The following is a 23,286-nucleotide window of genomic DNA, read 5'->3' as shown; positions in this document are numbered from 1 at the left end:
CTGGAGAAAACTTCTCGCAAAAGTAATAGGCCTCTGGGGAAGATAATTTTGCTCTTCACCCTTTCTCCTTCTGATGGCCTAGAACATGGATATTATAGCTGGAGCTTAGCCAGCACCTTGGACAATGATGTAATCTTGACAGTAGCTGAGCTGCAAGATAGAAGAATCTTCAAAATGCACGGGTCTGAAATAGCCAAAACAATTCTGAAAAACAAAACTGGAGGTCTTACACTACCTGATTTCAGGATTTGTAAAACTGTAGTAATCAAGATGGTGTATTGGCATAAAAATAGACATACGGATAAATGGAACAGAAAAAAGTCAAGTAGTAGACCTAAACATATATGGCCAACTGACTTTCAACAAGGATGTCAAAGTAACTAATTCAATGCAGAAAGGATACTTTTTTCAACAAATTATGCTGGAATGATTGAATATCCATATGCAAAAAAAGAAAAGAAATCAGTCTTTAGCTCAAACTATATGCAAAAACTAACTCAAAATGGGTTATAGATCTAAATAAGTGCTAACACCAAAAACTTGAAGAAAACATAGGTTCTTGAGTTAGGAAAAGATTCCTTAAATAGAACCTCAAAATCACAGATTATAAACGAAAAAATGGTAAATGTAGACTTTATAAAAAAATTAAAGTTTTACTAACACTATCAAGTATTGGTGAGTATGTGGAGCAATGAGAAGCTTCACACATTACTGGTGGGAGTGCAAGAGGGCATAATCATTTTGAAAAACATTTTGGCAGAGTCTTAAAATACTGAACATATATGTATGTTCATATGACCCAATAGCACCACTCCTGGGCATTCACCCCCCAAAATAAAACATGCCCAACCCAAAGATTTGTGTTCAGATGTTCCTGTCAGCTTTATTTGTAATAGCTGAAACTGGAAACACCTCAATGCCTATCAACAGGTGAATAAACTATCTGTAATGTATTCATATAAAGAAATACTTCTCAGCGATGAAAAATAGAGTAACTATGAACATACACAATAACATGGATGTATCTCAAAAGCATTATGTTAAGTGACAGGGGCTAAACATAAGTAAATTCAATACTGTATGAATTCATTTATATGAAACTCCAGAAAAGACAAAACTAGAGTGATGAACAGATCAGCATTTAAAAAAAACAACCTGGGTGGGTGAGTTGTACATGCCTGTATTCCCATTTACTCTGGAATCTGAGGCATGAGGATCACTTGAGCCCAGGAGTTTGAGGCCATCCTGGACAACGCAGTGAGGCCTCATTTCTTAAAAAACAAATGAACAGAAAACAGATCAGCTGTTGTCAAGAATCAGAGAGAGCTGAGAAGAACACAAGTGGACTTTGGGGTGATGGAAATGATACATGTCATGATTGTGGAGGTATTTATATAACTGCACACATTTGTTAAAACAAATTCAGTTATACCTTAAGGTGATGAATTTGTTTCATATATAGCTCTATAAAGCAGATAATAAAAATGAAAATGTGGAACATTTACATAAAGAAAATCCTATTGTTGGTGCCCTTATCAAAGATTACTTGAACATGCATTCATGAGTTTATTTCTGGGTTCCTATTCTATTCCATTGGTTTATGTGTGTTTTTATGCCAGCACTGTTTTGATTACTCTTGCTTTGTAATATAGTTTAAAATCATACAGTGTGATGCCTCCAGCTTTGTTCTTTTTTTTTCAAGATTACTTTTACTATTTGGGTCTTTTACGGTTCTATACAAATTTTAGGATTCCTTTTCCCTATTTCTGTGAAAAATGTCATTGAAATTTTGATAGAGATTTCATTGACTATCCAGATCACTTTGGGTGGTATGGACATTTTAATAATATTCTTCCAGTTTACGAACAGGAGATGTCTTTCCATTTATTTGCATCTTTTTCAATTTCTTTCATCAGTGTCATAGTTGTCAGTGTGCAAATATTTCACCTGTGGTTAAATTTGTTCCCATTTTATTCTTTTTGTTGCTATTGTAAATGAGATTGTTTTCTTAATTTCTTTTTGGATAGTTCATTGTTAGTGCATAAAAACAAAACTGATCTTTAAATCTTGCAACTTTACTGAATTCATTTATTAGTTCCAACAGTTTTTTGGTGGAGTCTATAGGGTTTCTACGTAGAAGATAATGTCACCTGGAAACAGAGACATTTTAACTTCTTTTTTTTTATTATTATACTTTAGGTTTTAGGGTACATGTGCACAATGTGCAGGTTTGTTACTTATGTATCCATGTGCCGTGTTGATTTCCTGCACCCATTAACTCGTCATTTAGCATTAAGTATATCTCCTAATTTTAACTTCTTTCCAATTTGGATGACTTTCTTTTCTTGCCTAATTGCTGTGACTAGGACTTCCAGCAGTGTGATAAATACAAATGTCAAGAAGGGGCACTTAATCTTGACAAGGGTGCCAAGAATAAATAATGGAAAAAAGATAGCCTCTTCAATAAATGGTGCTAAGAAAACTGAATATCCACAAGCAAAATAATGAAATTAGATATTTGGCTTACATCATATACAACAATTAACTCCAAGTAGATTAAAGACTTAAACGTCACACCTGAAACCATAAAATTCAAAGAAGAAAACAGGGAAAAAGCTCCTCGATGTTGGTCTGGGCAATTACTTTTTAGATAAGACACCAGAAACACAGGCAACAAAAGCAGAAATAAGCAAATGGAACTACATCAAACTAAAAGATTTGTACAGCAAAGGAAATAATTTTAAAAATGAAAAGGCAACCTATGGAATAGGAGAAAATATTTGCAAACCATGTACTTGATAAGGGTTACTGCCCAGAATATATAAGGAACTCACATAACTCAATAGCAAAAAAACCAAACCAAACCATGTCATAACCTGATTTAAAAACGGGCAAAGGATCTGAATAAACGTTTTCCCAAAGAAGACACATAAATAGCCAATGGGTTATAAAAAAGCACTCAATGTCACTCACCATCCATGAGAGAAATGTAACTCAAAACTATAATGAAATACCACCTCACACCTATTAGGATAGCTATTATCAAAAAGGCAAGAGATAACAAGTATAGGCGAGGGTGTGGAAAAAAGGAACTCGTGTATGCTGTAAGTGGGAATGTAAATTGGTACAGCCATTATGGAAAAGAGTATGGAGGTTCCTCAAAAAATTAAAAATAGAAAAACATACCATTTGGAAATCTAATTTTGGGGTATGTATCCAAAGGAAATGAAACCAAAGAAATATCTGCACCCCCATGTTCATTGCAGCATAATTCACAGTAGTTAAGACATAGAAACAACCTAAGTCTCCATCAACAGATGAATGGATAAGGAAATGTGATAAGACACAGATTTGTGTATATTGGAAAACATATATAAAATCATGTTTCAAATCATGAAGGAAAAAGTATTGGGGTTATATCTCTTAATTATCATCTCACATCATACACCAATAAATGAATTCTATGTGTGTTATAGATTTAAACATTAAAAAGTATTTCAAATATTCTATAAGCAAGTAAAAATGTTTTCAAATTATAAGGAGGGAATATATTTGTAAATTGTACACAAAACCTGGAAACCATAAATGAAAAGACTGACAGATTTGATCAGATAAAAATTTCAAACATCTTTGGGATAAAACATATAGGTATATCTTAGAAATATTGCACGTTTGGTTTCAGAACACTGCAATGAAGTGAATATTGCAATAAAGCAAGAAATTTTTTTGGTTTCCCAGTGCATATGAAAATTACGTTTACACTATACTGTAGTCTATTAAGTATATGCAATAGCATTATGTCTTAAAAAGTCAATGGGCATACCTTAATTAAAAATACTTTATAGCTCAAAAAATGCTCACAATCATTTGAGCCTTCAGCGAATCATAATTTCTTTGCTGGTAAAGGGTCTTGCCTGGATGTGGATGGCTGCTGAATGATCGTGGTGGTGGTTGATAAATGTTGAGGTGGCTGTGACAATTTCTTAAAATAAGACAGTAATGAAGTTTGCTGTGTTGATGGACTTCACGAAAGATTTCTCTGTAACATGTAAAGCTATTGATAGCATTTTACCACAGTAGATTCCCTCAAAATCTGCTGCTGCTTTATCAACTAATATATTCTAAATCCTTTGTTGTCATTTCAACAATGTTCACAGCATCTTTCCCAGGAGCAGATTCCATCTCAAGAAACCACTTTCTTTAATCATCCATAATAAACAACTCCTTATCCACTCAGTTTTATCATGAGATCGCAGCGATTCAGTCACATCATCAGGCTCCACGTCTTTTTTTTTTTTTTTTTTTTTTTGAGATGGAGTCTCACTCTATTGCCCAGGCTGGAGTGCAGTGGTGCAATCTCTGCTCAGTGCAACCTCCGCCTCCCGGGTTCAAGCGATTCTCCTGCCTCAGCCTCCTGACTAACTGTGACTACAAGCACAAGCCACCACGCCCAGCTAATTTTTGTATTTTTAGTAGAGACAGGGTTTCACCATATTGGCCAGGCTGGTGTTGAACTCCTGATGTCAGGTGATCTGCCTGCCTTGGCCTCCCAAAGTGCTGGGATTACAGGTGTGAACCACCACAACCTCCACTTCTAATTCTAGTTTTCTTGATATATCCATCACATCTACAGTGACTTCCTCCACTGAAGTCTTAAACCCATCAAAGTCATCAATAAGGGTTGTAATCAACTTCTTCCAAATTGCTGCTAATGTTGATATTTTGACCTCCTCTCATGAATCATGAATGTTCTTAATCACATGTGAAATGGTGAATCCTTTCCAGAAGGTTTCCAACTGACTTTGCCCAGATTCATCAGAGGAATCACTATGTATAAAGACAGCTATAGCATTACAACATGTATTTCTTAAATATTAAGACTTGCTGGTTGAAATTACTCTTTGGCTCATGGGCTTGCTGAATGGATGTTGTGTTAGTAGCCATGGAAATAGCATTAATCACCTGGTACACCTCCATCAGAGCTCCTGGATGACTACGTGCACTGTCAATGAACAGTGATATTTTGAAAAGAGTCTTTTTTTCTGAGGAGTATGTCTCAATGGTGGGTTTAAAATATTCAGTAAACCATGCTGTAAACAGATGTGCTCTCATCTGGGCTTTATTCCAATTATAGAGCACAGGCAGAGTAGATTTAGAATAATTCTTAAAGGCCCTAGGACTTTCAGAATGGTAAATGAGCATTGGCTTCAAGAGAAAGTCACCTGCTCCATTAGCCTCTAACAAGAGACTCATCCCGTCCTGTAGAGCTTTGAAGCCAGGCATTGACTTCTCCTCTCTAGCTATGACAGTTCTAGATAGAATCTTCTTTCAATGGAAGGCTGTTTAGTCTACACTGTAAATCTGTTGTTTAGTGTTGCCAACTCTATCAATGACCTTAGCTAGAGCTTCTGGACAACCTGCTGTAGCTTCTACATCAGCATTTGCTGCTTCACCTTGCCCTTTAATGTTATGAAACAGCTTCTTTCCTTCAACCTCATGAACCAGCCTCTGTTACCTTCAGACTTTTCTTATGAAGCTTTCTACATCTCACAGCCTTCAGAGAAACGAAGAAAGTTAAGACCTTACTCTGGATTAGGCTTTGGCTTAAGGGAATGTTGTGGCTGATTTGATCTTTCATCCAGACCACTCAGACTTTCTCCACATCAGCAGTAAGACTGTTCCGCTTTATCATTAAAGTGTTCACTGGAGTAGCCCTTTTAATTTCCTTCAAGAACTTTTCCTTCGCATTCATAACTTGGCCAATTATTTGCTGCAAGAGGCCTAGTTTTCAGCCTATCTCAACTTTTGACATAGCTTCCTCACTAAGCTTCATCATTTCTAGATTTTTATTTAAAGTGAGTACATGTGACTCTTTCTTTAACTTGAGCACTTAGAGGCCATTGTAGGGTTATTAATTGACTTAATTTCCATTTTTTCATCTAGGATTTTCCTATCACACTATTTAAAATTCTTCCGACCTCTTTCCACTGCCCAATCTCAAAGACACCCCAATACTTTCAGGAATATGTGATAGCCACACCCCACTGCCAAGTACTAAAATCTGTATTACTCTTAATTGCTGCCCTAACAAATTACCACAAATTTAGTGGTTTAAAACAACACAAATATATTATCTTCCAGTTATGTCAGTGAGAAGTGTGACACGGGTCTTACTGCCTAAAGTCAAGGTGTAGGCCTTCATTCCTTTCTGGGGGCTGGAAAGGACAAACTATTTCCTTGTTTTTTCAGCTTCTAGAGGTCACCCACATTCCCTGGTTCCCTCTTCCATCTCCAAAGCCTGCAACATTACATATTTCTGATGATTCTTCCATAGTCACATTTTCCTTTCTCCACAGCCAGGAAAAGTTCTCCACTCTTTAAAGCCTACAGGATTAGATGGGGCCCATCACATAACCCAGGATCATCTCCCCATTTCAAGGTCTGTAACTTAATTGTATCTGTAAAGTCCCTTTTGCCATGTAAGATAGCAGATTACAAGTCCAGGGATTAGAAGGTGGACATTTTTTGGGGTGGCCATCATTCTGTCTACCACAGTATTGCAAATAATAACAGAAATAATAACAATGACAAAAAGAAAACTCTGGCATTAAAAATGTATTTGTAACATCAAAAGCAAGTAAATTCTTATTTATTCTTACTTGTTTTCCTCTTGGGGTTTCCCAAAGTGGAGTCGTTTGCAATATCCACAGTATCTAGAAAACAACAAGTGGTGGTGAGGAAACAGAAATTAATAAATAAAAGTTATAGATTTTAGGACAATTCATACTATAGAAGGGTTGAGTTTATAAAGATGTTTGGATACTCATTCCTCTCTTTCTTCTAGAGGAACCAAAAACCCACTGAACTGAGAACTAGGAGTTTAGGATGGGCCCTGGGTCTTCTATCAAAAATACATGTTGGGCTAAGAGTAGACCTGCAGTCTTTCCCCTTGACAATTAAGTACCGAGATTAGTTGTCTTTTGAGTGTGGCCTTTCTTAGGTGTAGCAAAATGACACTATTATCTACTAGCAGAAGTTCACTGGGTTATCTTGGGTTCCATGGAATATTGAGTGTGACTTAACATATTAATGCAATACACAGGATAACTGCCACTTTAAAGAGCACCATTCTATGACGTCACCCATATGTAATCAACAGAGCCCATCTTGATAAGTAAAACTTTATAATGATCTCTTGCCTCCCTGCAGTTCCCCAAAGGCTTGGGTGAAGCAAATGCAGAGAACAGGATTCTGGGTAGACTGGAGCACCTCCCTCCACTCTTCCCAGGGTCTGTGGGGCCCACTGAGCCACCCCATCCCACAGCCCTCTGGCAGCCCTACCCATTTTGCCATATGCTTGGTCACTTTCCTTCTTTGCTTCTGGGCTTTCTGGCACTTCTTCTGAGAAACACATGACATAGGAGCACTTCTCATTTTCACATGTTGGTCGCTCTGCTCCGGGGGCAAAATTGTGATTTATGAACTTTTAATTTGCCCCAATAACCCTTTTTTCTGCACCCTGGTTGCTGCCCTCTTCTCTACTTTTTCCTCCGAAATCTTCTTTCACTGCTCCTCCCCTATATTTGACTCTTCCTTTAAGTCTCCTTTTTTGTCCTCGTTTGTCTCTTTTTCATTATCAGAACTCTGTTTCTGTTTTTAATATTTTTAAGTCATAATTACTTGGTACATCACATCATAGCAAGCTAGAAGCAAGCTCTTCTGATTCTCCTTCTTTGGTCATTTGGTAATTTTCTAGTTCACCAGATACTAATGAGAAACAAAAAAGTTATTTTATTTTTATTATTGTATTTTATTATCTTCCAGTTACGTCAGTGAGAAGTGTGACATGGGTCTCACTGCCTAAAGTCATTATGTTAGTAGGCCTTTATTCCTTTCTGGGGTCTGGAGAGGGCAACCTATTTCCTTGTCTTTTCAGCTTCTAGAGGTCACACACATTCCTTGGGTGACCTCTAGACAGTGACCAGAGAAGAGTTCCCAGTGCTGTGATGCTGCAAACTAATATTCTGAGCCAAGATGAAGTGCTCTCTGGAAAAAAATATACCCGCTCCAATAATCACACCTGACACATAACAGAGTCATGCTCTTCCCGTGTTTTGCACCTCCTTCTCCTTTTCTTTACTTTTATTTTTCTACTTGTAGTCCTGAGAGTAAAATAGAAAAAATTAAAAAGCTCTTATCATTCCAGAAAATACTAATTTTCTTTGAAAACAGTAAGAAGTGGCCGGGTGCGGTAGCTCACGCCTGTAATCCTAGCACTTTGGGAGGCTGAGGTGGGCGAATCACTAAGTCAGGAATTCAAGACCAGCCTGGCCAACACGGTGAAATGCTGTCTCTACTAAAAATACAAAAATTATCTGGGCATGGTGGCATGCGCCTGTAATCCCAGCTACTTGGGAGGCTGAGGCAGGAGAATCACTTGAACCCAGGAGGCAGAGGCTGCAGTGAGTGAGCCGAGATTGTGCCACTGCACTCCAGTCTGGGTGACAGAGAGAGACTCAGTCTCAAAAACAAGAAAACAAACAAACAAAAAGAAAGTAGTAAGAAGTAACTGTTTCAACTTGTTCTAATTGGCCATTGATTACTTATATCACTAACCACATTTCTGAGAGCTAGCCCATCAGTGGCAGTTCTACACATCTGAAGGCCAGCCAATCAGCAGCAGCCCCCTCCAGAAAGCCTGTGCTGATGGCTAAATGCTAAACTATTCATACAATCCTGTTTCTGAAAGTCTGTAGTGCCTGAACTATGTTTCCTAAAACTCTATATAAAATCAGCAGTTTCCTTATTTGTAGATACTCCAGCTGGTACACATGGTCTGAACCTCCAAGCTCACACTGAACCCAGGCTGAATCCTGAAGCCCCAGGCTCCAGGCCAGCCCTTACAGATGCAGTCTCCAGCCTGCCCCAGCACTACTTCAGCCTCAGTGAACCCAGACTACTACCAGTGGCTCTGGCCTTCAGTCTCATCCCAGTACCAAGCTGCCTCTCATGCACTGGTCTTCAGGCTCACTAAAGTGCTTGAAGAGGGCTGCACCAGTAGTGTAGATCCCTGCAGACTCTGGCTCAAGGCCTGCCCCAGCATAGACCTGCCCACTGATTATCCTAGGCACCTTCAGCAGCAATCCTTTCTTTGGTCTATGCAAGATGTACTTCCTAGAATTTCTAAGTAGGGTGAAAGGCTTTCCCAAACAAAGCCAATCTACAAAGGCTGAAATAAGTCCTTACTTCCTTAAATGCACAGATATAAATGCAAGGTAATAAGAAATGTGAGAAACCAAAGAGACATAACACCATCAAAAGAACACAATAATCTCCTCATAGCTCACTCCAAAGCAAAGAAGATAACGAACTGCTTCACAAAGAATTTACAAGTATTGTTTTAAGGAATCTCAGCAAACTTCAAGAATATACCAAGAAACAATTCACTAAAATCAGGAAGACAATAAATGACCAAAATGAGAAATTTAGCAGAGATTGAAATTATTTTTAAAAAGAAACAAATTCTGGAGCTGAAAAATACAATGAATAAAATGAAAAAATGCAACAAAGAGCATCAATATCAGAATTGATCATGTAGAAGAAAGAATTTGAACTCAGGTTGTCTGAAAATACAGCTAGAGAAGGAAAAAGAAAAAAGAATGAAAAGTAATAAGGAACACTTACAGGATTTATGAGACTGTGAAAAGAGCAAATATTTGAGTTGCAGAAATTCATAGAGGAGAAGAGAAAGACAAAGGGATAGAAAGATTATTTAAAGAGATAATAGCATAAAACTTTGCAAATCTGATGAAAAACATAAATCTTCATGTACTGGAAGGTCAAAAGATTCAATCTAAACAAGACTATACCAACATGAGCTGTCAAGATTCAAGAACTTAGAGAGGATCCTGAAAGCAGCAAGAGAACAGAAACAAATAACATATATGAGAGTTTCAATAAAGATAGCAATGAACTTTTTTGGCAAAAACCTTACACACCAGGTGACAGTGAAATGACATATTAAAGGTGCTGAAGAAAAAAACTGCCCACCAAAATACTGTATTTGGCAAAGGTGTCCTTCAGAAATGAAGGAGAGATAAAGACTTTCCTAGGCAAACAAAAGCTAAGAAAGTTCATTACCACTAGACCTGCTTTACAAGAAATACTAATGGGAATTATTTAAGCTGAAAGAAGAAGATGCTAACTAATAAAATAAAAACAAAAGAAAATACAAAATTCACTGTTAAAATAAGTCCACAGTCAAAATACAGTATATGCTAATACTGTAATGGTGATGTGTAAACCACTTACATCTCTAGTACAAAAGTTAAAAGATAAAACTTAAAAATAATAATACCTACAATATATAAATTTTTGAGATGGAGTCTCTCTCTCTGTTGCCAGGCTGGAGTGCAGTGGTGTGATCTCGGCTCACAGCAACCTCCAACTCCCTGGTTCAAGCGATTCTCCTGCTTCAGCCTTCCCAGTAGCTGGGGTTACAGGCACGTGCCACCATGCCCAGCTAATTTTTGTATTTTCATAGAGATGGTGTTTTACCATGTTGGCCAGGATGGCCTCGTGATCCACCCACCTTAACTTCCCAAAGTGCTGGGATTGCAGTCATGAGCCACTGCACCCAGCCTAGCTACAATAATTTGTTAAGGAACACACAATATAAAAAGATGTAAATTGTGATATAAAAAATTTAATATGAGACTAGGTGCAGTGGCTCACACCTGTAATTTCAGCACTTTGGGAAGCTGAGGTGGGAGGATCATTGAAGCCCAGGAATTCAAGACCACTCTGGTCAACACAGTGATACACTGTCTCTACAAATAATTTTTAAAATTAGCCAGGTGTGGTGGCACGCACCTGTGGTCCCAGCTACTTGGACGGCTGAGGCAGGAGGGTAGCCTAAGCCTAGGAGGTCAAGGCTACAGTGAGACATAATAATGCCCCTGCACTCCAGCCTGGGTGACAGAGTGAGACTCTGTCTCAAAAAAAAAAAAAAAAAAAGGAAAAGTAAAATAAAAATAAAATGAGAGGTTAAAGCACAAAGTTTTTGTATGCTATCAGCTTAAAACAGCCTATTATAAGATATTTTTTGTAAGCTTCATGCTAACCACAAAGCAAAAACCTATAGCATTTACACAAAAGCTAAAGAGGAGTGAAAGCATACCACTAGAGGAAATCACTTAATCACAAATGAAGGAAGAGAAAAAGAAAGGAATAAAGAATCTACAAAGCAGGCTGGGCATGGTGGCTCATGCCTGTAATCCTAGCACTTTGGGAGGCCGAGGCGGACAGATTGCCTCAGGAGTTCAAGACCAGCCTGGGTAACATGGTGAAACCCCATCTCTACTAAAATACAAAAAATTAGCCAGGCTTGGTGGCATGCGCCTGTAGTCCCAGCTACTCGGGAGGCTGAGGCAGGAGAATTGCTTGAATCCGGAGGCGAAGGTTGCAGTGAGCCAAGATCAAGCCACTGCAATCTAGCCTGGGTGACAGAGTGAGACTCCGTCTCCAAAAATAATAATAATAATAATAATAATAATCCACAAAACAACCAGAAAACAATGAACAAAATGGTTGTAGTAGGTCCTACCTAGCAATAATTATGTTAAGTATAAATAGTTATATTATGTTAAGTATGGATTAAATTCTCCAATCAAAAGACAGAGTGGCTGAATGAATAATAATAAAAAAAAACCTCAAGTATCTATGGCCTACAAGACACTCACTTCACTTTTAAGGATACACATAGATTGAAAATGACAAGATAGAAGAGAATATTCCATGCAAATGCAAACCAAAGAAGAAAGGAGTAGCTATACTTATATCAGATGAGATAAATTCAAATTGAATACTAAAACAAGACAAAGAAGATCATTATATAACGATGAAGGAGTCAATTTGTTAAGATGACATAATAATTGCACACTAATATATATGCACCCAACATGTGAGCAACCAAATATATATTAAATAAATAGTAATAGATTTGTAGGTGAGACAGACTATAATACAATAATAGTAAAAGACTTTAATACCCTACTTTCAGCACTGGATAGATCATTAAGACAGAAAATCCACAAAGACAAATAAAATGTAAACTATATTTTATACCAAATAGACCTAACAGCATTATAAAGAACATTCTATTCTACAGGAGTGAAATATACATTCTTCTCACTTGTACATGGAACATTCTCCAAGATAAATCATACATTAGGCTACAAACTTGAAGTCATGAAGGTTGAAATTATATCAGATATCTTTTCTGACCACAATGATATAAAAGTAGAAATCAATAACAAGAAGAGTTTTTTAATTTTGTAAATACCTGGAAATTAAACACACTCTTGAGCAGCCAATAGGCCAATGAATAAATTAAAAGGAAATTTTAAAAAATATTGAGACAAATGAAAATGGAAACACAACATAACAAACTGATGGGATACAGCAAAGGCAGTTCAAAGAAGAGAATTTTGTAGCAATAAACACCTACATCAAGAAAGAAGAAAGATCTCAAACAGCCTAATGTTACTCCTTAGGAAACTTCAGACAAAAAAGTAAAACTAAAGCCAATATTAGTAGAAAGAAGGAAATAATAAATATCGGATCAGAAATAAATGAGATAAAGACTAGAAAAACAATGAAAAGATAAACTAAATACAGTTGGTTTTTGAAAAGGTAAACAAAATTGACAAACATTTAGCTAGACTAGGAAAAAAGAAAGAAGACTCAAATGAATAAAATCAGAAATAAAACAGAAGACACTGCAACTCATACCACAGACATACAAAGGACCATAAGAGATTGCTATGAACAATTATACATCAAAGAATTGAATAACCTAGAAGAAATGGGTAAATTCCTAGACAGATACAACCTACCAACACAAATATAAAAATCTGAGCAGACCAATAATGAGTAAGGAGATGTAATCCAGAATTGAATACCACCCATCAAACAAAAACCCAGGACCAGATGGTTTCACTGCTGAATTCTACCAAACATTTAAATAATAAATACCAATACTTTTCAAACTCATCTAAAAAATTGAATAAGGAGACTACTTGTAGGCTCAGTCTATGAAGCCAACATTACCCTGATACCAAAGTAAGGCAAGGACGCTATAAGAAAAGAAAAGTACAGGCCAATATCCCTGATAAACATATATGATATCCCTGATAAACATACGTGAAAAATCCTCAACAAAATACTATCAAATCAAATTCAACAGCACACTCACCATGATCAAGTAAGCTTTATCACTGGGATGCATGGATGGTTCAACACACAAATCTCAAAAGGTCATACGTTGCATTAATAGAATGAAGGACAAAAATTATATGACTATCCCAATAGATGCAGAAAAAGCATTGGACAAAATTCAACTTTTCATGATAAAAATTTTCAACAAAATAGTTACAGAAGAAATGTACCTCAGAACACTACCATCTACATATGACAAGCCTACAGCTAACATCATAGTCAATAGTAAAATGTTGAATGTTTTCCCTCTAAGATCAGAAACAAGAGTAGGGTGTCCATTCTCGTCACTTCTAGTCAACATAGTACTGCAAGTCCTAGACAGAACAGTTAGGCAAGAAAAAGAAATAAAAGACATCCAAAGTGGAAAGGAAGAAGTTAAATTGTTCTTAATTGTAGATGACATGATCTTATATAGAGAAAACCCTGAAGACTCTACCAAAAAACTGCTAGAACTAATAAATTCGGCAAAGTTGCAGGATATAAAATCAACATAAAAAAATCTGTTGCATTTCTATACACTAACAATGAACTATCTGAAAAAGGCATGAAGAAAACAATCCAATTTACAATGAAAATACTTAAGAATAAATTTAACCAAGGAGGTGAAATCTTTGTACACTGAAAACTCTAAAATGTTGATTAAAGAAATAGAAGAAGAAGAAAAAAATGGAAAGATACCCCATGTTCATGGATTGGAGTAATTAATATTCTTAACATGTTCATACTATCCACAGTGCTCTAAAGATTCAGCACAACTCATATAAAAGTTCCAAAGGCATTTTTTTTCTGAAATAGAAAAACAATTAAAAATTTGTATAAAAGCACAAGAGACCCCAATCAGCCAAAGCAATTTTAAGCAAAAAGAACGAAGCTGAAAGCATCACACTACCTGACTTCAATATATACTACAAAGCTATAATAATCAAAAGAGCATGGTACTTGCATAAAATAGACACATAGACAAATGGAACAAAATAGAGAGCTTGAATCCATGCATTTTTGGTCAACTGATTTTCAACAAAGGTGCCAAGAACATGCAATGGGGAAAGGACAGTCTCTTTAATAAATGATGTTGGGACAACTGGATCTTCACATGCAGAAGAATGAAATTAGACCCTATTTCATGCCATATGAAAAAAATCAACCCAATATGGATTAAATATTTAAATTTAATACCTGAAGCTGCAAAACTACTAGAAGAAAACAGGGGAAAAGCTCCATGACATTGGTCTGAGCAATTATGTTTTTGGGTATAACACCAAAAACACAATCACAAAAGCAAAAATAAAGAAGTGAGACTACATCAAACTAAAAAGTTTCTGCATGGGCAAGGAAACAATCAGCAGAGTGAAGAGACAACCTACAGAAGGGAGAAAATATTTGCAAACCATACGTCTGATAAGGGCTAATATCTAAAATACGTAAGGAACTCAACCAACTCAATACTAAAAAACAACAACAACAAATAAACAGATTATAAAGTGGGCAAAGGATTCAAATAGACATTTCTCAAAGGAACACATGCAAATGACCATCAGGTATGTGAAAAAATGCCCAGCATCACAAATCATCATGAAAATGCAAGTTAAAACCACAATGACTATCACCACACACAGGTTAGAATGGCTATTATCAAAAAGACTAAAGATGATAAATGGTGAGGATGTGGTGAAAAGGAAACTCTTGTACACTGTTAGTGGAAATGTAAATTAGTACAGCCATTATGGAAAACAGTATGGAGTTTCCTCAAAAAAAGTAAAAATAGAACTACCATACGATCCATCAGTCCCACTGCTGAATATATATCCAAAGGATAAATCAGCACAGATGCTCCCATGGTTATGATGGGGCTACACCTCCATAAACCCAACATAAATTGAAAATCTCAGAATAGGAACAGCTCCGGTCTACAGCTCCCAGCCTGAGCGACACAGAAGACGGGTGATTTCTGCATTTCTGTTTGAGGTACTGGTTTCATCTCACTAGGGAGTGCCAAACAGTGGGTGCAGGACAGTCAGTGAAGCGCACTGTGCACGAGCCAAAGCAGGGTGAGGCATTGCCTCACTTGGGAAGCGCAAGGGGTCAGGGAGTTCCCTTTCCTAGTCAAAGAAAGGGGTAATAGATGGCACCTGGAAAATCGGGTCAGTCCCACCCTAATACTGTGCTTTTCCAACGGGCCTGGAAAACAGCACACTAGGAGATTGTGTCCCGCACCTGGCTTGGAGGGTCCTATGCCCACGGAGTCTCGCTGATTGCTAGCACAGCAGTCTGAGATCAAACTGCAAGGTGGCAGCGAGGCTGGGGGAGGGGCGCCCGCCATTGCCCAGGCTTGCTTAGGTAAACAAAGCAGCCAGGAAGCTCGAACTGGGTGGAGCCCACCACAGCTCAAGGAGGCCTGCCTGCCTCTGTAGGCTCCACCTCTGGGGGCAGGGCACAGACAAACAAAAATTCAGCAGGAACCTCTGCAGACTTCAATGTCCTTGTCTGACTGACAGCTTTGAGGAGAGTAGTGGTTCTCCCAGCACGCAGCTGGAGATCTGAGAACAGACAGACTGCCTCCTAAAGTGGGTCCCTCACCCTCGAGCAGCCTAACTGGGAGGCACCCCCCAGTAGGGACAGACTGACACCTCACTCGGCCGGGTACTCCTCTGAGACAAAACTTCCAGAGGAACTATCAGACAGCTGAATTTGTGGTCTCATGAAAATCCGCTGTTCTGCAGCCACCGCTGCTGACACCCAGCCAAACAGGGTCTGGAGTGGACCTCTAGTAAACTCCAACAGACCTGCAGCTGAGGGTCCTGTCTGGTAGAAGGAAAACTAACAAACAGAAAGGACATCCACACCAAAAACCCATCTCTACATCACCATCATCAAAGACCAAAAGTAGATAAAACCACAAAGATGGGGAAAAAACAGAGCAGAAAAACTGCAAACTCTAAAAAGCAGAGCACCTCTCCTCCTCCAAAGGAACGCAGTTCTTCACCAGCAACGGAACAAAGCTGGACGGAGGAGGACTTTGACGAGTTGGGAGAAGAGGGCTTCAGACGATCAAACTACTCCGAGCTACGGGAGGAAATTCGAAACAATAGCAAAGAAGTTAAAAACTTTGAAAAAAAATTAGATGAATGGATAACTAGAATAACCATTGGAGAGAAGGGCTTAAAGGAGCTGATGGAGCTGAAAGCCAAGTATCGAGAACTACGCGAAGATTGCAGAAGCCTCGGTAGCAGATGCGATCAACTGGAAGAAAGGGTATCGCTGATGGAAGATGAAATGAATGAAATGAAGCGAGAAGGGAAGTTTAGAGAAAAAAGAATAAAAAGAAATGAATAAAGCCTCCAAGAAATTTGGGACTATGTGAAAAGACCAAACCTACGTCTGATTGGTGTACCTGAAAATGATGGGGATAATGGAACCAAGTTGGAAAACACTCTGCAAGATATTATCCAGGAGAACTTCCCCAATCTAGCAAGGCAGGCCAACATTCAGACTTAGGAAATACAGAGGACGCCACAAAGATACTCCTCGAGAAGAGCAACTCCAAGACACATAATTGTCAGATTCACCAAAGTTGAAATGAAGGAAAAAATGTTAAGGGCAGCCAGAGAGAAAGGTCGGGTTACCCACAAAGGGAAGCCCATCAGACTAACAGCTGATCTCTTGGCAGAAACTCTACAAGCCAGAAGAGAGTGGGGGGCAATATTCAACATTCTTAAAGAAAAGAATTTTCAACCCAGAATTTCATATCCAGCCAAACTAAGCTTCATAAGTGAAGGAGAAATAAAATACTTTACAGACAAGCAAACGCTGAGTGATTTTGTCACCACCAGGCCTGCCCTAAAAGAGCTCCTGAAGGAAGCACTAAACATGGAAAGGAACAACTGGTACCAGCCCCTGCAAAAACATGCCAAAATGTAAAGACCATCGAGGCTAGGAAGAAACTGCATCAACTAACGAGCAAAATAACCAACTAACATCATAATGACAGGATCAAATTCATACATAACAATATTAACTTTAAATGTAAATGGGCTAAATACATCAATTAAAAGACACAGACTGGCAAACTGGATAAGGAGTCAGGACCCATCAGTGTGCTGTATTCAAGAAACCCATCTCATGTGCAGAGACACACATAGACTCAAAATAAAGGGATAGAGGAAGATCTATCAAGCAAATGGAAAACAAAAAAAGGCAGGGGTTGCAATCCTAGTCTCTGATAAAATAGACTTTAAACCAACAAAGATCAAAAGAGACAAAGAAGGCCATTACATAATGGTAAAGGGATCAATTCAACAAGAAGAGCTAACTATCCTAAATATATCTGCACCCAACACAGGAGCACCCAGATTCATAAAGCAAGTCCTGAGTGACCTACAAAGGGACTTAAACTCCCACACAATAGTAATGGGAGATTTTAACACCCCACTGTCAACATTAGACAGATCAACAAGACAGAAAGTTAACAAGGTTATCCAGGAATTGAACTCAGCTCTGCACAAAGTGGACCTAATAGACATCTACAGAACTCTCCACCCCAAATCAACAGAATATACATTTTTTTCAGCACCACACCACACCTATTCCAAAATCAACCACATAGTTGGAAGTAAAGCTCTCCTCAGCAAATGTAAAAGAACAGAAATTATAACAAACTGTCTCTCAGACCACAGTGCAATCAAACTAGAACTCAGGATTAAGAAACTCACTCAAAACCACTCAACTACATGGAAACTGAACAACCTGCTCCTGAATGACTATTGGGTACATAGTGAAATGAAGGCAGAAATAAAGATGTTCTTTGAAACCAATGAGAACAAAGACACAACATACCAGAATCTCTGGGACACATTCAAAGCAGTGTGTAGAGGGAAATTTATAGCACTAAATGCCCACAAGAGAAACCAGGAAAGATCCAAAATTGACACCCTAACATCACAATTAAAAGAACTAGAAAAGCAAGAGCAAACACATTCAAAAGCTAGCAGAAGGCTAGAAATAACTAAAATCAGAGCAGAACTGAAGGAAATAGAGACACAAAAACCCCTTCAAAAAATTAATGAATCCAGGAGCTGGTTTTTTGAAAAGATCAATAAAATTGATAGACTGCTAGCAAGACTAATAAAGAGGAAAAGAGAGAAGAATCAAATAGATGCAATAAAAAATGAAAAAGGGGATATCACCACCAATCCCACAGAAATACAATCTACCATCAGAGAATACTACAAACACCTCTATGCAAATAAACTAGAAAATCTAGAAGAAATGGATAAATTCCTCGACAAATACACCCTCCCAAGACTAAACCAGGAAGTTGAATCTCTGAATAGACCAATAATAGGTTCTGAAATTGTGGCAATAATCAATAGCTTACCAACCAAAAAGAGTCCAGGACCTGATGGATTCACAGCTGAATTCTACCAGAGGTACAAGAAGGAACTGGTACCATTCCTTCTGAAACTATTCCAATCGATAGAAAAAGAGGGAATCCTCCCTAACACATTTTATGAAGCCAGCATCGTCCTGATACCAAAGCCTGGCAGAGACACAACCAAAAAAGAGAATTTCAGACCAATATCCTTGATGAACATTGATGCAAAAATCCTCAATAAAATACTGGCAAACCGAATCCAGCAGCACATCAAAAAGCTTATCTACCATGATCAAGTGGGCTGCATCCCTGGTATGCAAGGCTGGTTCAACATACGCAAATCAATAAATGTAATCCAGCATATAAACAGAACCAAAGACAAAAACCACATGATTATCTCAATAGATGCAGAAAAGGCCTTTGACAAAATTCAACAACCCTTCATGCTAAAAACTCTCAATAAATTAGGTATTGATGGGACGTATCTCAAAATAATAAGAGCTATCTATGACAAACCCACAGCCAATATTATACTGAATGGGCAAAAACTGGAAGCATTCCCTTTGAAAACTGGCACAGGAGAGGGATGCCCTCTCTCACCACTCCTATTCAACATAGTGCTGGAAGTTCTGGCCAGAGCAATCAGGCAGGAGAAGGAAATAAAGGGTATTCAATTAGGAAAAGAGGAAGTCAAATTGTCCCTGTTTGCAGATGACATGATTGTATATCTAGAAAACCCCATTGTCTCAGCCCAAAATCTCCTTAAACTGATTAGCAACTTCAGCAAAGTCTCAGGATACAAAATCAATGTACAAAAATCACAAGCATTCTTGTACACCAATCACAGACAAACAGAGAGCCAAATCATGAGTGAACTCCCATTCACAATTGCTTCAAAGAGAATAAAATACCTAGGAATCCAACTTACAAGGGATGTGAAGGACCTCTTCAAGGAGAACTACAAACCACTGCTCAATGAAATAAAAGAGGATACAAACAAATGGAAGAACATTCCATGCTCATGGGTTGGAAGAATCAATATCGTGAAAATGGCCATACTGCCCAAGGTAATTTATAGATTCAATGCCATCCCCATCAAGCTACCAAGGACTTTCTTCACAGAATTGGAAAAAACTACTTTAAAGTTCATATGGCACCAAAAAAGAGCCCGCATCGCCAAGTCAATCCTAAGCCAAAAGAACAAAGCTAGAGGCATCACGTTACCTGACTTCAAACTATACTACAAGGCTACAGTAACCAAAACAGCATGGTACTGGTACCAAAACAGACATATAGATCTATGGAACAGAACAGAGCCCTCAGAAATAATGCCGCATATCTACAACTATCTGATCTTTGACAAACCTGTCAAAAACAAGAAATGGGGAAAGGATTCCCTATTTAATAAATGGTGCTGGGAAAACTGGCTAGCCATATGTAGAAAGCTGAAACGATCCCTGCCTTACACCTTATACAAAAATTAATTCAAGATGGATTAAAGACTTAAATGTTAGACCTAAAACCATTAAAATCCTACAAGAAAACCTAGGCAATACCATTCAGGACATAGGCATGGGCAAGGACTTCATGTCTAAAACACCAAAAGCAATGGCAACAAAAGCCAAAATAGACAAATGGGATCTAATTAAACTAAAGAGCTTCTGCACAGCAAAAGAAACTACCATCCGAGTGAACAGGCAACCTACAGAATGGGAGAAATTTTTTGCAACCTACTCATCTGACAAAGGGCTAATATTCAGAATCTACAATGAACTCAAACAAATTTACAAGAAAAAAACAAACAACCCCATGAAAAAGTGGGCGAAGGACATGAACAGACACTTCTCAAAAGAAGACATTTATGCAGCCAAAAAACACAGGAAAAAATGCTCATCATCACTGGCCATCAGAGAAATGCAAATCAAAACCACAGTGACATACCATCTCACACCAGTTAGAATGGCCATCATTAAAAAGTCAGGAAAACAACACGTGCTGGAGAGGATGTGGAGAAATAGGAACACTTTTACACTGTTGGTGGGACTGTAAACCAGTTCAACCATTGTGGAAGTCAGTGTGGCGATTCCTCAGGGATCTAGAACTAGAAATACCATTTGACCCAGCCATCCCATTACTGGGTATATACCCAAAGGACTATAAATCATGCTGCTATAAAGACACATGCACACGTATGTTTATTGCGGCACTATTCACAATAGCAAAGAGTTGGAACCAACCCAAATGTCCAACAACGATAGACTGGATTAAGAAAATGTGGCACATATACACCCTGGAATACTATGCAGCCATAAAAAATGATGAGTTCATGTCCTTTATAGGGACATGGATGAAACTGGAAATCATCATTCTCAGTAAACTATCGCAAGGACAAAAAACCAAACACCACATGTTCTCACTCATAGGTTGGAATTGATCAATGAGAACTCATGGACACAGGAAGGGGAACATCACACTCGAGGGACTGTTGTGGGGTGGGGGGAGGGGGGAGGGACAGCATTAGGAGATATACCTAATGCTAAATGACGAGTTAATGGGTGCAGCAATACAACATGGCACATGGATACATATGTAACAAACCTGCACATTGTGCACATGTACCCTAAAACCTAAAGTATAATAATAAAAAAGAAAACAGAAAATCTCATAAGTCAAAAATGCACTTAATACCTCAATAAAGCCATTGTAAAGCTGAAAAATCATTAACCCTGGATATCTTGTCCTTATCTGCGTTTACACCACACCCTCCCACTCCACATCTGTTCACATTTTCTGGTTGGTCTTTCCATGAGGATTCCGTGTCTGAGTTGCCACCATTTCCACCAGTCATGGTATTCTTTTTTTTTTTTTCTGTATCTTTCTTTCTGCATAAATTTCCTCATTTTTGTTTTATGTTTCTGCTTTTTTTATTAGATTCCTTGGGTATCACAGAGTTAAGAACAAGGCTCTGGCTTAGAATGCCTAGGGGGGTTCTTCCTTGCTCATCTGACCCTAGGCAAACTTCGTAAGTGGTCTGTCCAGATTTCAATTTCTTATCTGCAAAATGGACAATACAGAATACAAATCTCCATGGCAGTCAGGAGAATTAAACTCACAATTGCCATAGAATAGGCTTTTAATCAAAGTGAGCTGTTAATAACATGGTTATTTTTGTTGTCCTTTATGCCTTTTTCAGTCTTTCTTTAATTTCCCCTCCTTCCTTCTCTGTCAATACCTACATCCTCTCCACATCTGCACCAATTCCTCTCTGAGTCTGTCTACATGAGTGCCTTTCTCTTTGAATATTCCTGCTCTTGAACAACATCTCCACATTTAAATGGGTCCCCTCTTCTGCCATCACCAATTATCTCCTGTGATATAACAAGAAATATACATTTCAGTCTTCATCCCCTGCTCCTGGCCAGAGCTCCTAAAACCCTTGAAACATCCTAAGTGATAAAAGTCGAAAGAGCACTTCCTGTTATGCATAACAACCCCATTTCAACCAAACCTGAGTTTATGTTAATAAGGTGACTTTTGGAAAGCCCTTAAGGATGGGGTACACAATTCTGCAGGGAATTGGAGAACTGGTTGGTGTGGGGAGGTTCTCCACATGTTTGGTGTCAAAAGTGTTGAGAATGTGAGAGTACAGAAAAAACAGGAGCTTTTCTTCCCCTAAGGGTCTCCTCTTTGATGTTGACCATGGGCCATGGGCTGTGGTTCTTAACACTTCACAGCTTCATACTGACCTCCCACTGGGACCTTTCTAAATCACAATTACATCTAGGTAGTTAGTATCTGTAAATCTGGCCTACTGATACACTTGGCTCTGGTTCCTTCATGGTTAGTGAGCCACCAATGTCTTGTTATGGCCACTTCTCCAGGACCCTACATCTGGTTAGGAGCTCATACAGTCCCCTCCTTGACTTCTCCATGGTCCTTCCATGTGTCTTCCCTGTTTCACAGTTTCCCCTCAGAACCTTGGGCCCTCACCTCCCTTGTCTCCTTTTCCTCTTAGCATGAACTATAAATACCATTACATGAACTATATAGCATGAACTATAAATACCATTACATGAACTATATAGCATGAACTATAAATACCATTTTTATTCTGTCATTTTTACCTTGTTCAAGACTTAGTTTGATGTCAGGCTTCTCTTCCCTTTCTTTTCGATCACTTTCTTGGAAAGACAATTTGTCTTGGATTGCTGAAGAATGGGAGAGAGAAGAAAGCAATTAAAGATCTGCGAGAACCAGGGACAACATCTGGAAACTGGCTTTTAGGAATTTCCAGCATTAGGCTGACTCAGAAGTCAGAGGGCTACACATGACTTAAACTTCTCCTATCATCTTCTGGGACAGAGAAGAGATGACCTCAACAATGAGCTTTTATGTGTCCTACACAGAAAGGGGATACTCAAGATTTAAGGATAAAGGAGTAATGGAAACATAGTGAGCTGTGTTACCCGCAAAATCGTCAGATGGCAGGGTGGGCATACATTAAGTGTAAGGAAGAAACAGAGGGATTGCCTGGAAGGATGATCTCAGGTCCTAGAGAGATTCCATTATAAAAGAGAAAACTGACCAGGTGCAGTGGCTCACGCTTGTAATCATAGAACTGTGGGATGGTGACGCAG

General features: G+C 38.4%; 1 protein-coding gene across 12 annotated transcripts in view; it reads right to left on the bottom strand.

Annotated features, from left to right (window-relative positions):
• Window positions 1-23,286, bottom strand: part of LOC129488547 (nuclear body protein SP140-like protein) — a 61,096-nt gene that overhangs the window by 25,647 nt on the left and 12,163 nt on the right. For 6 of the 12 annotated variants that reach the window (XM_055290923.2, XM_055290920.2, XM_063645244.1 and 3 more), the window contains 3 exons: window positions 22,774-22,857; window positions 7,342-7,401; window positions 6,660-6,713 (listed from right to left, as the gene is read on the bottom strand). In XM_055290923.2, the coding sequence (XP_055146898.1) occupies window positions 6,660-6,713; window positions 7,342-7,401; window positions 22,774-22,857 (198 nt within the window). Of the gene's footprint in view, window positions 1-6,659; window positions 6,714-7,341; window positions 7,453-22,773; window positions 22,858-23,286 lie in introns of all 12 variants that reach the window. The other 6 variants (XM_055290915.2, XM_063645242.1, XM_055290918.2 and 3 more) reach the window with 2 other exon arrangements.

Source organism: Symphalangus syndactylus, chromosome 8, assembly GCF_028878055.3.
Source record: "Symphalangus syndactylus isolate Jambi chromosome 8, NHGRI_mSymSyn1-v2.1_pri, whole genome shotgun sequence".
Lineage (NCBI taxonomy): Eukaryota > Metazoa > Chordata > Mammalia > Primates > Hylobatidae > Symphalangus > Symphalangus syndactylus.
Note: the sequence above shows the minus strand (reverse complement) of the source record. Positions and strands in the feature narration are given on the sequence as shown.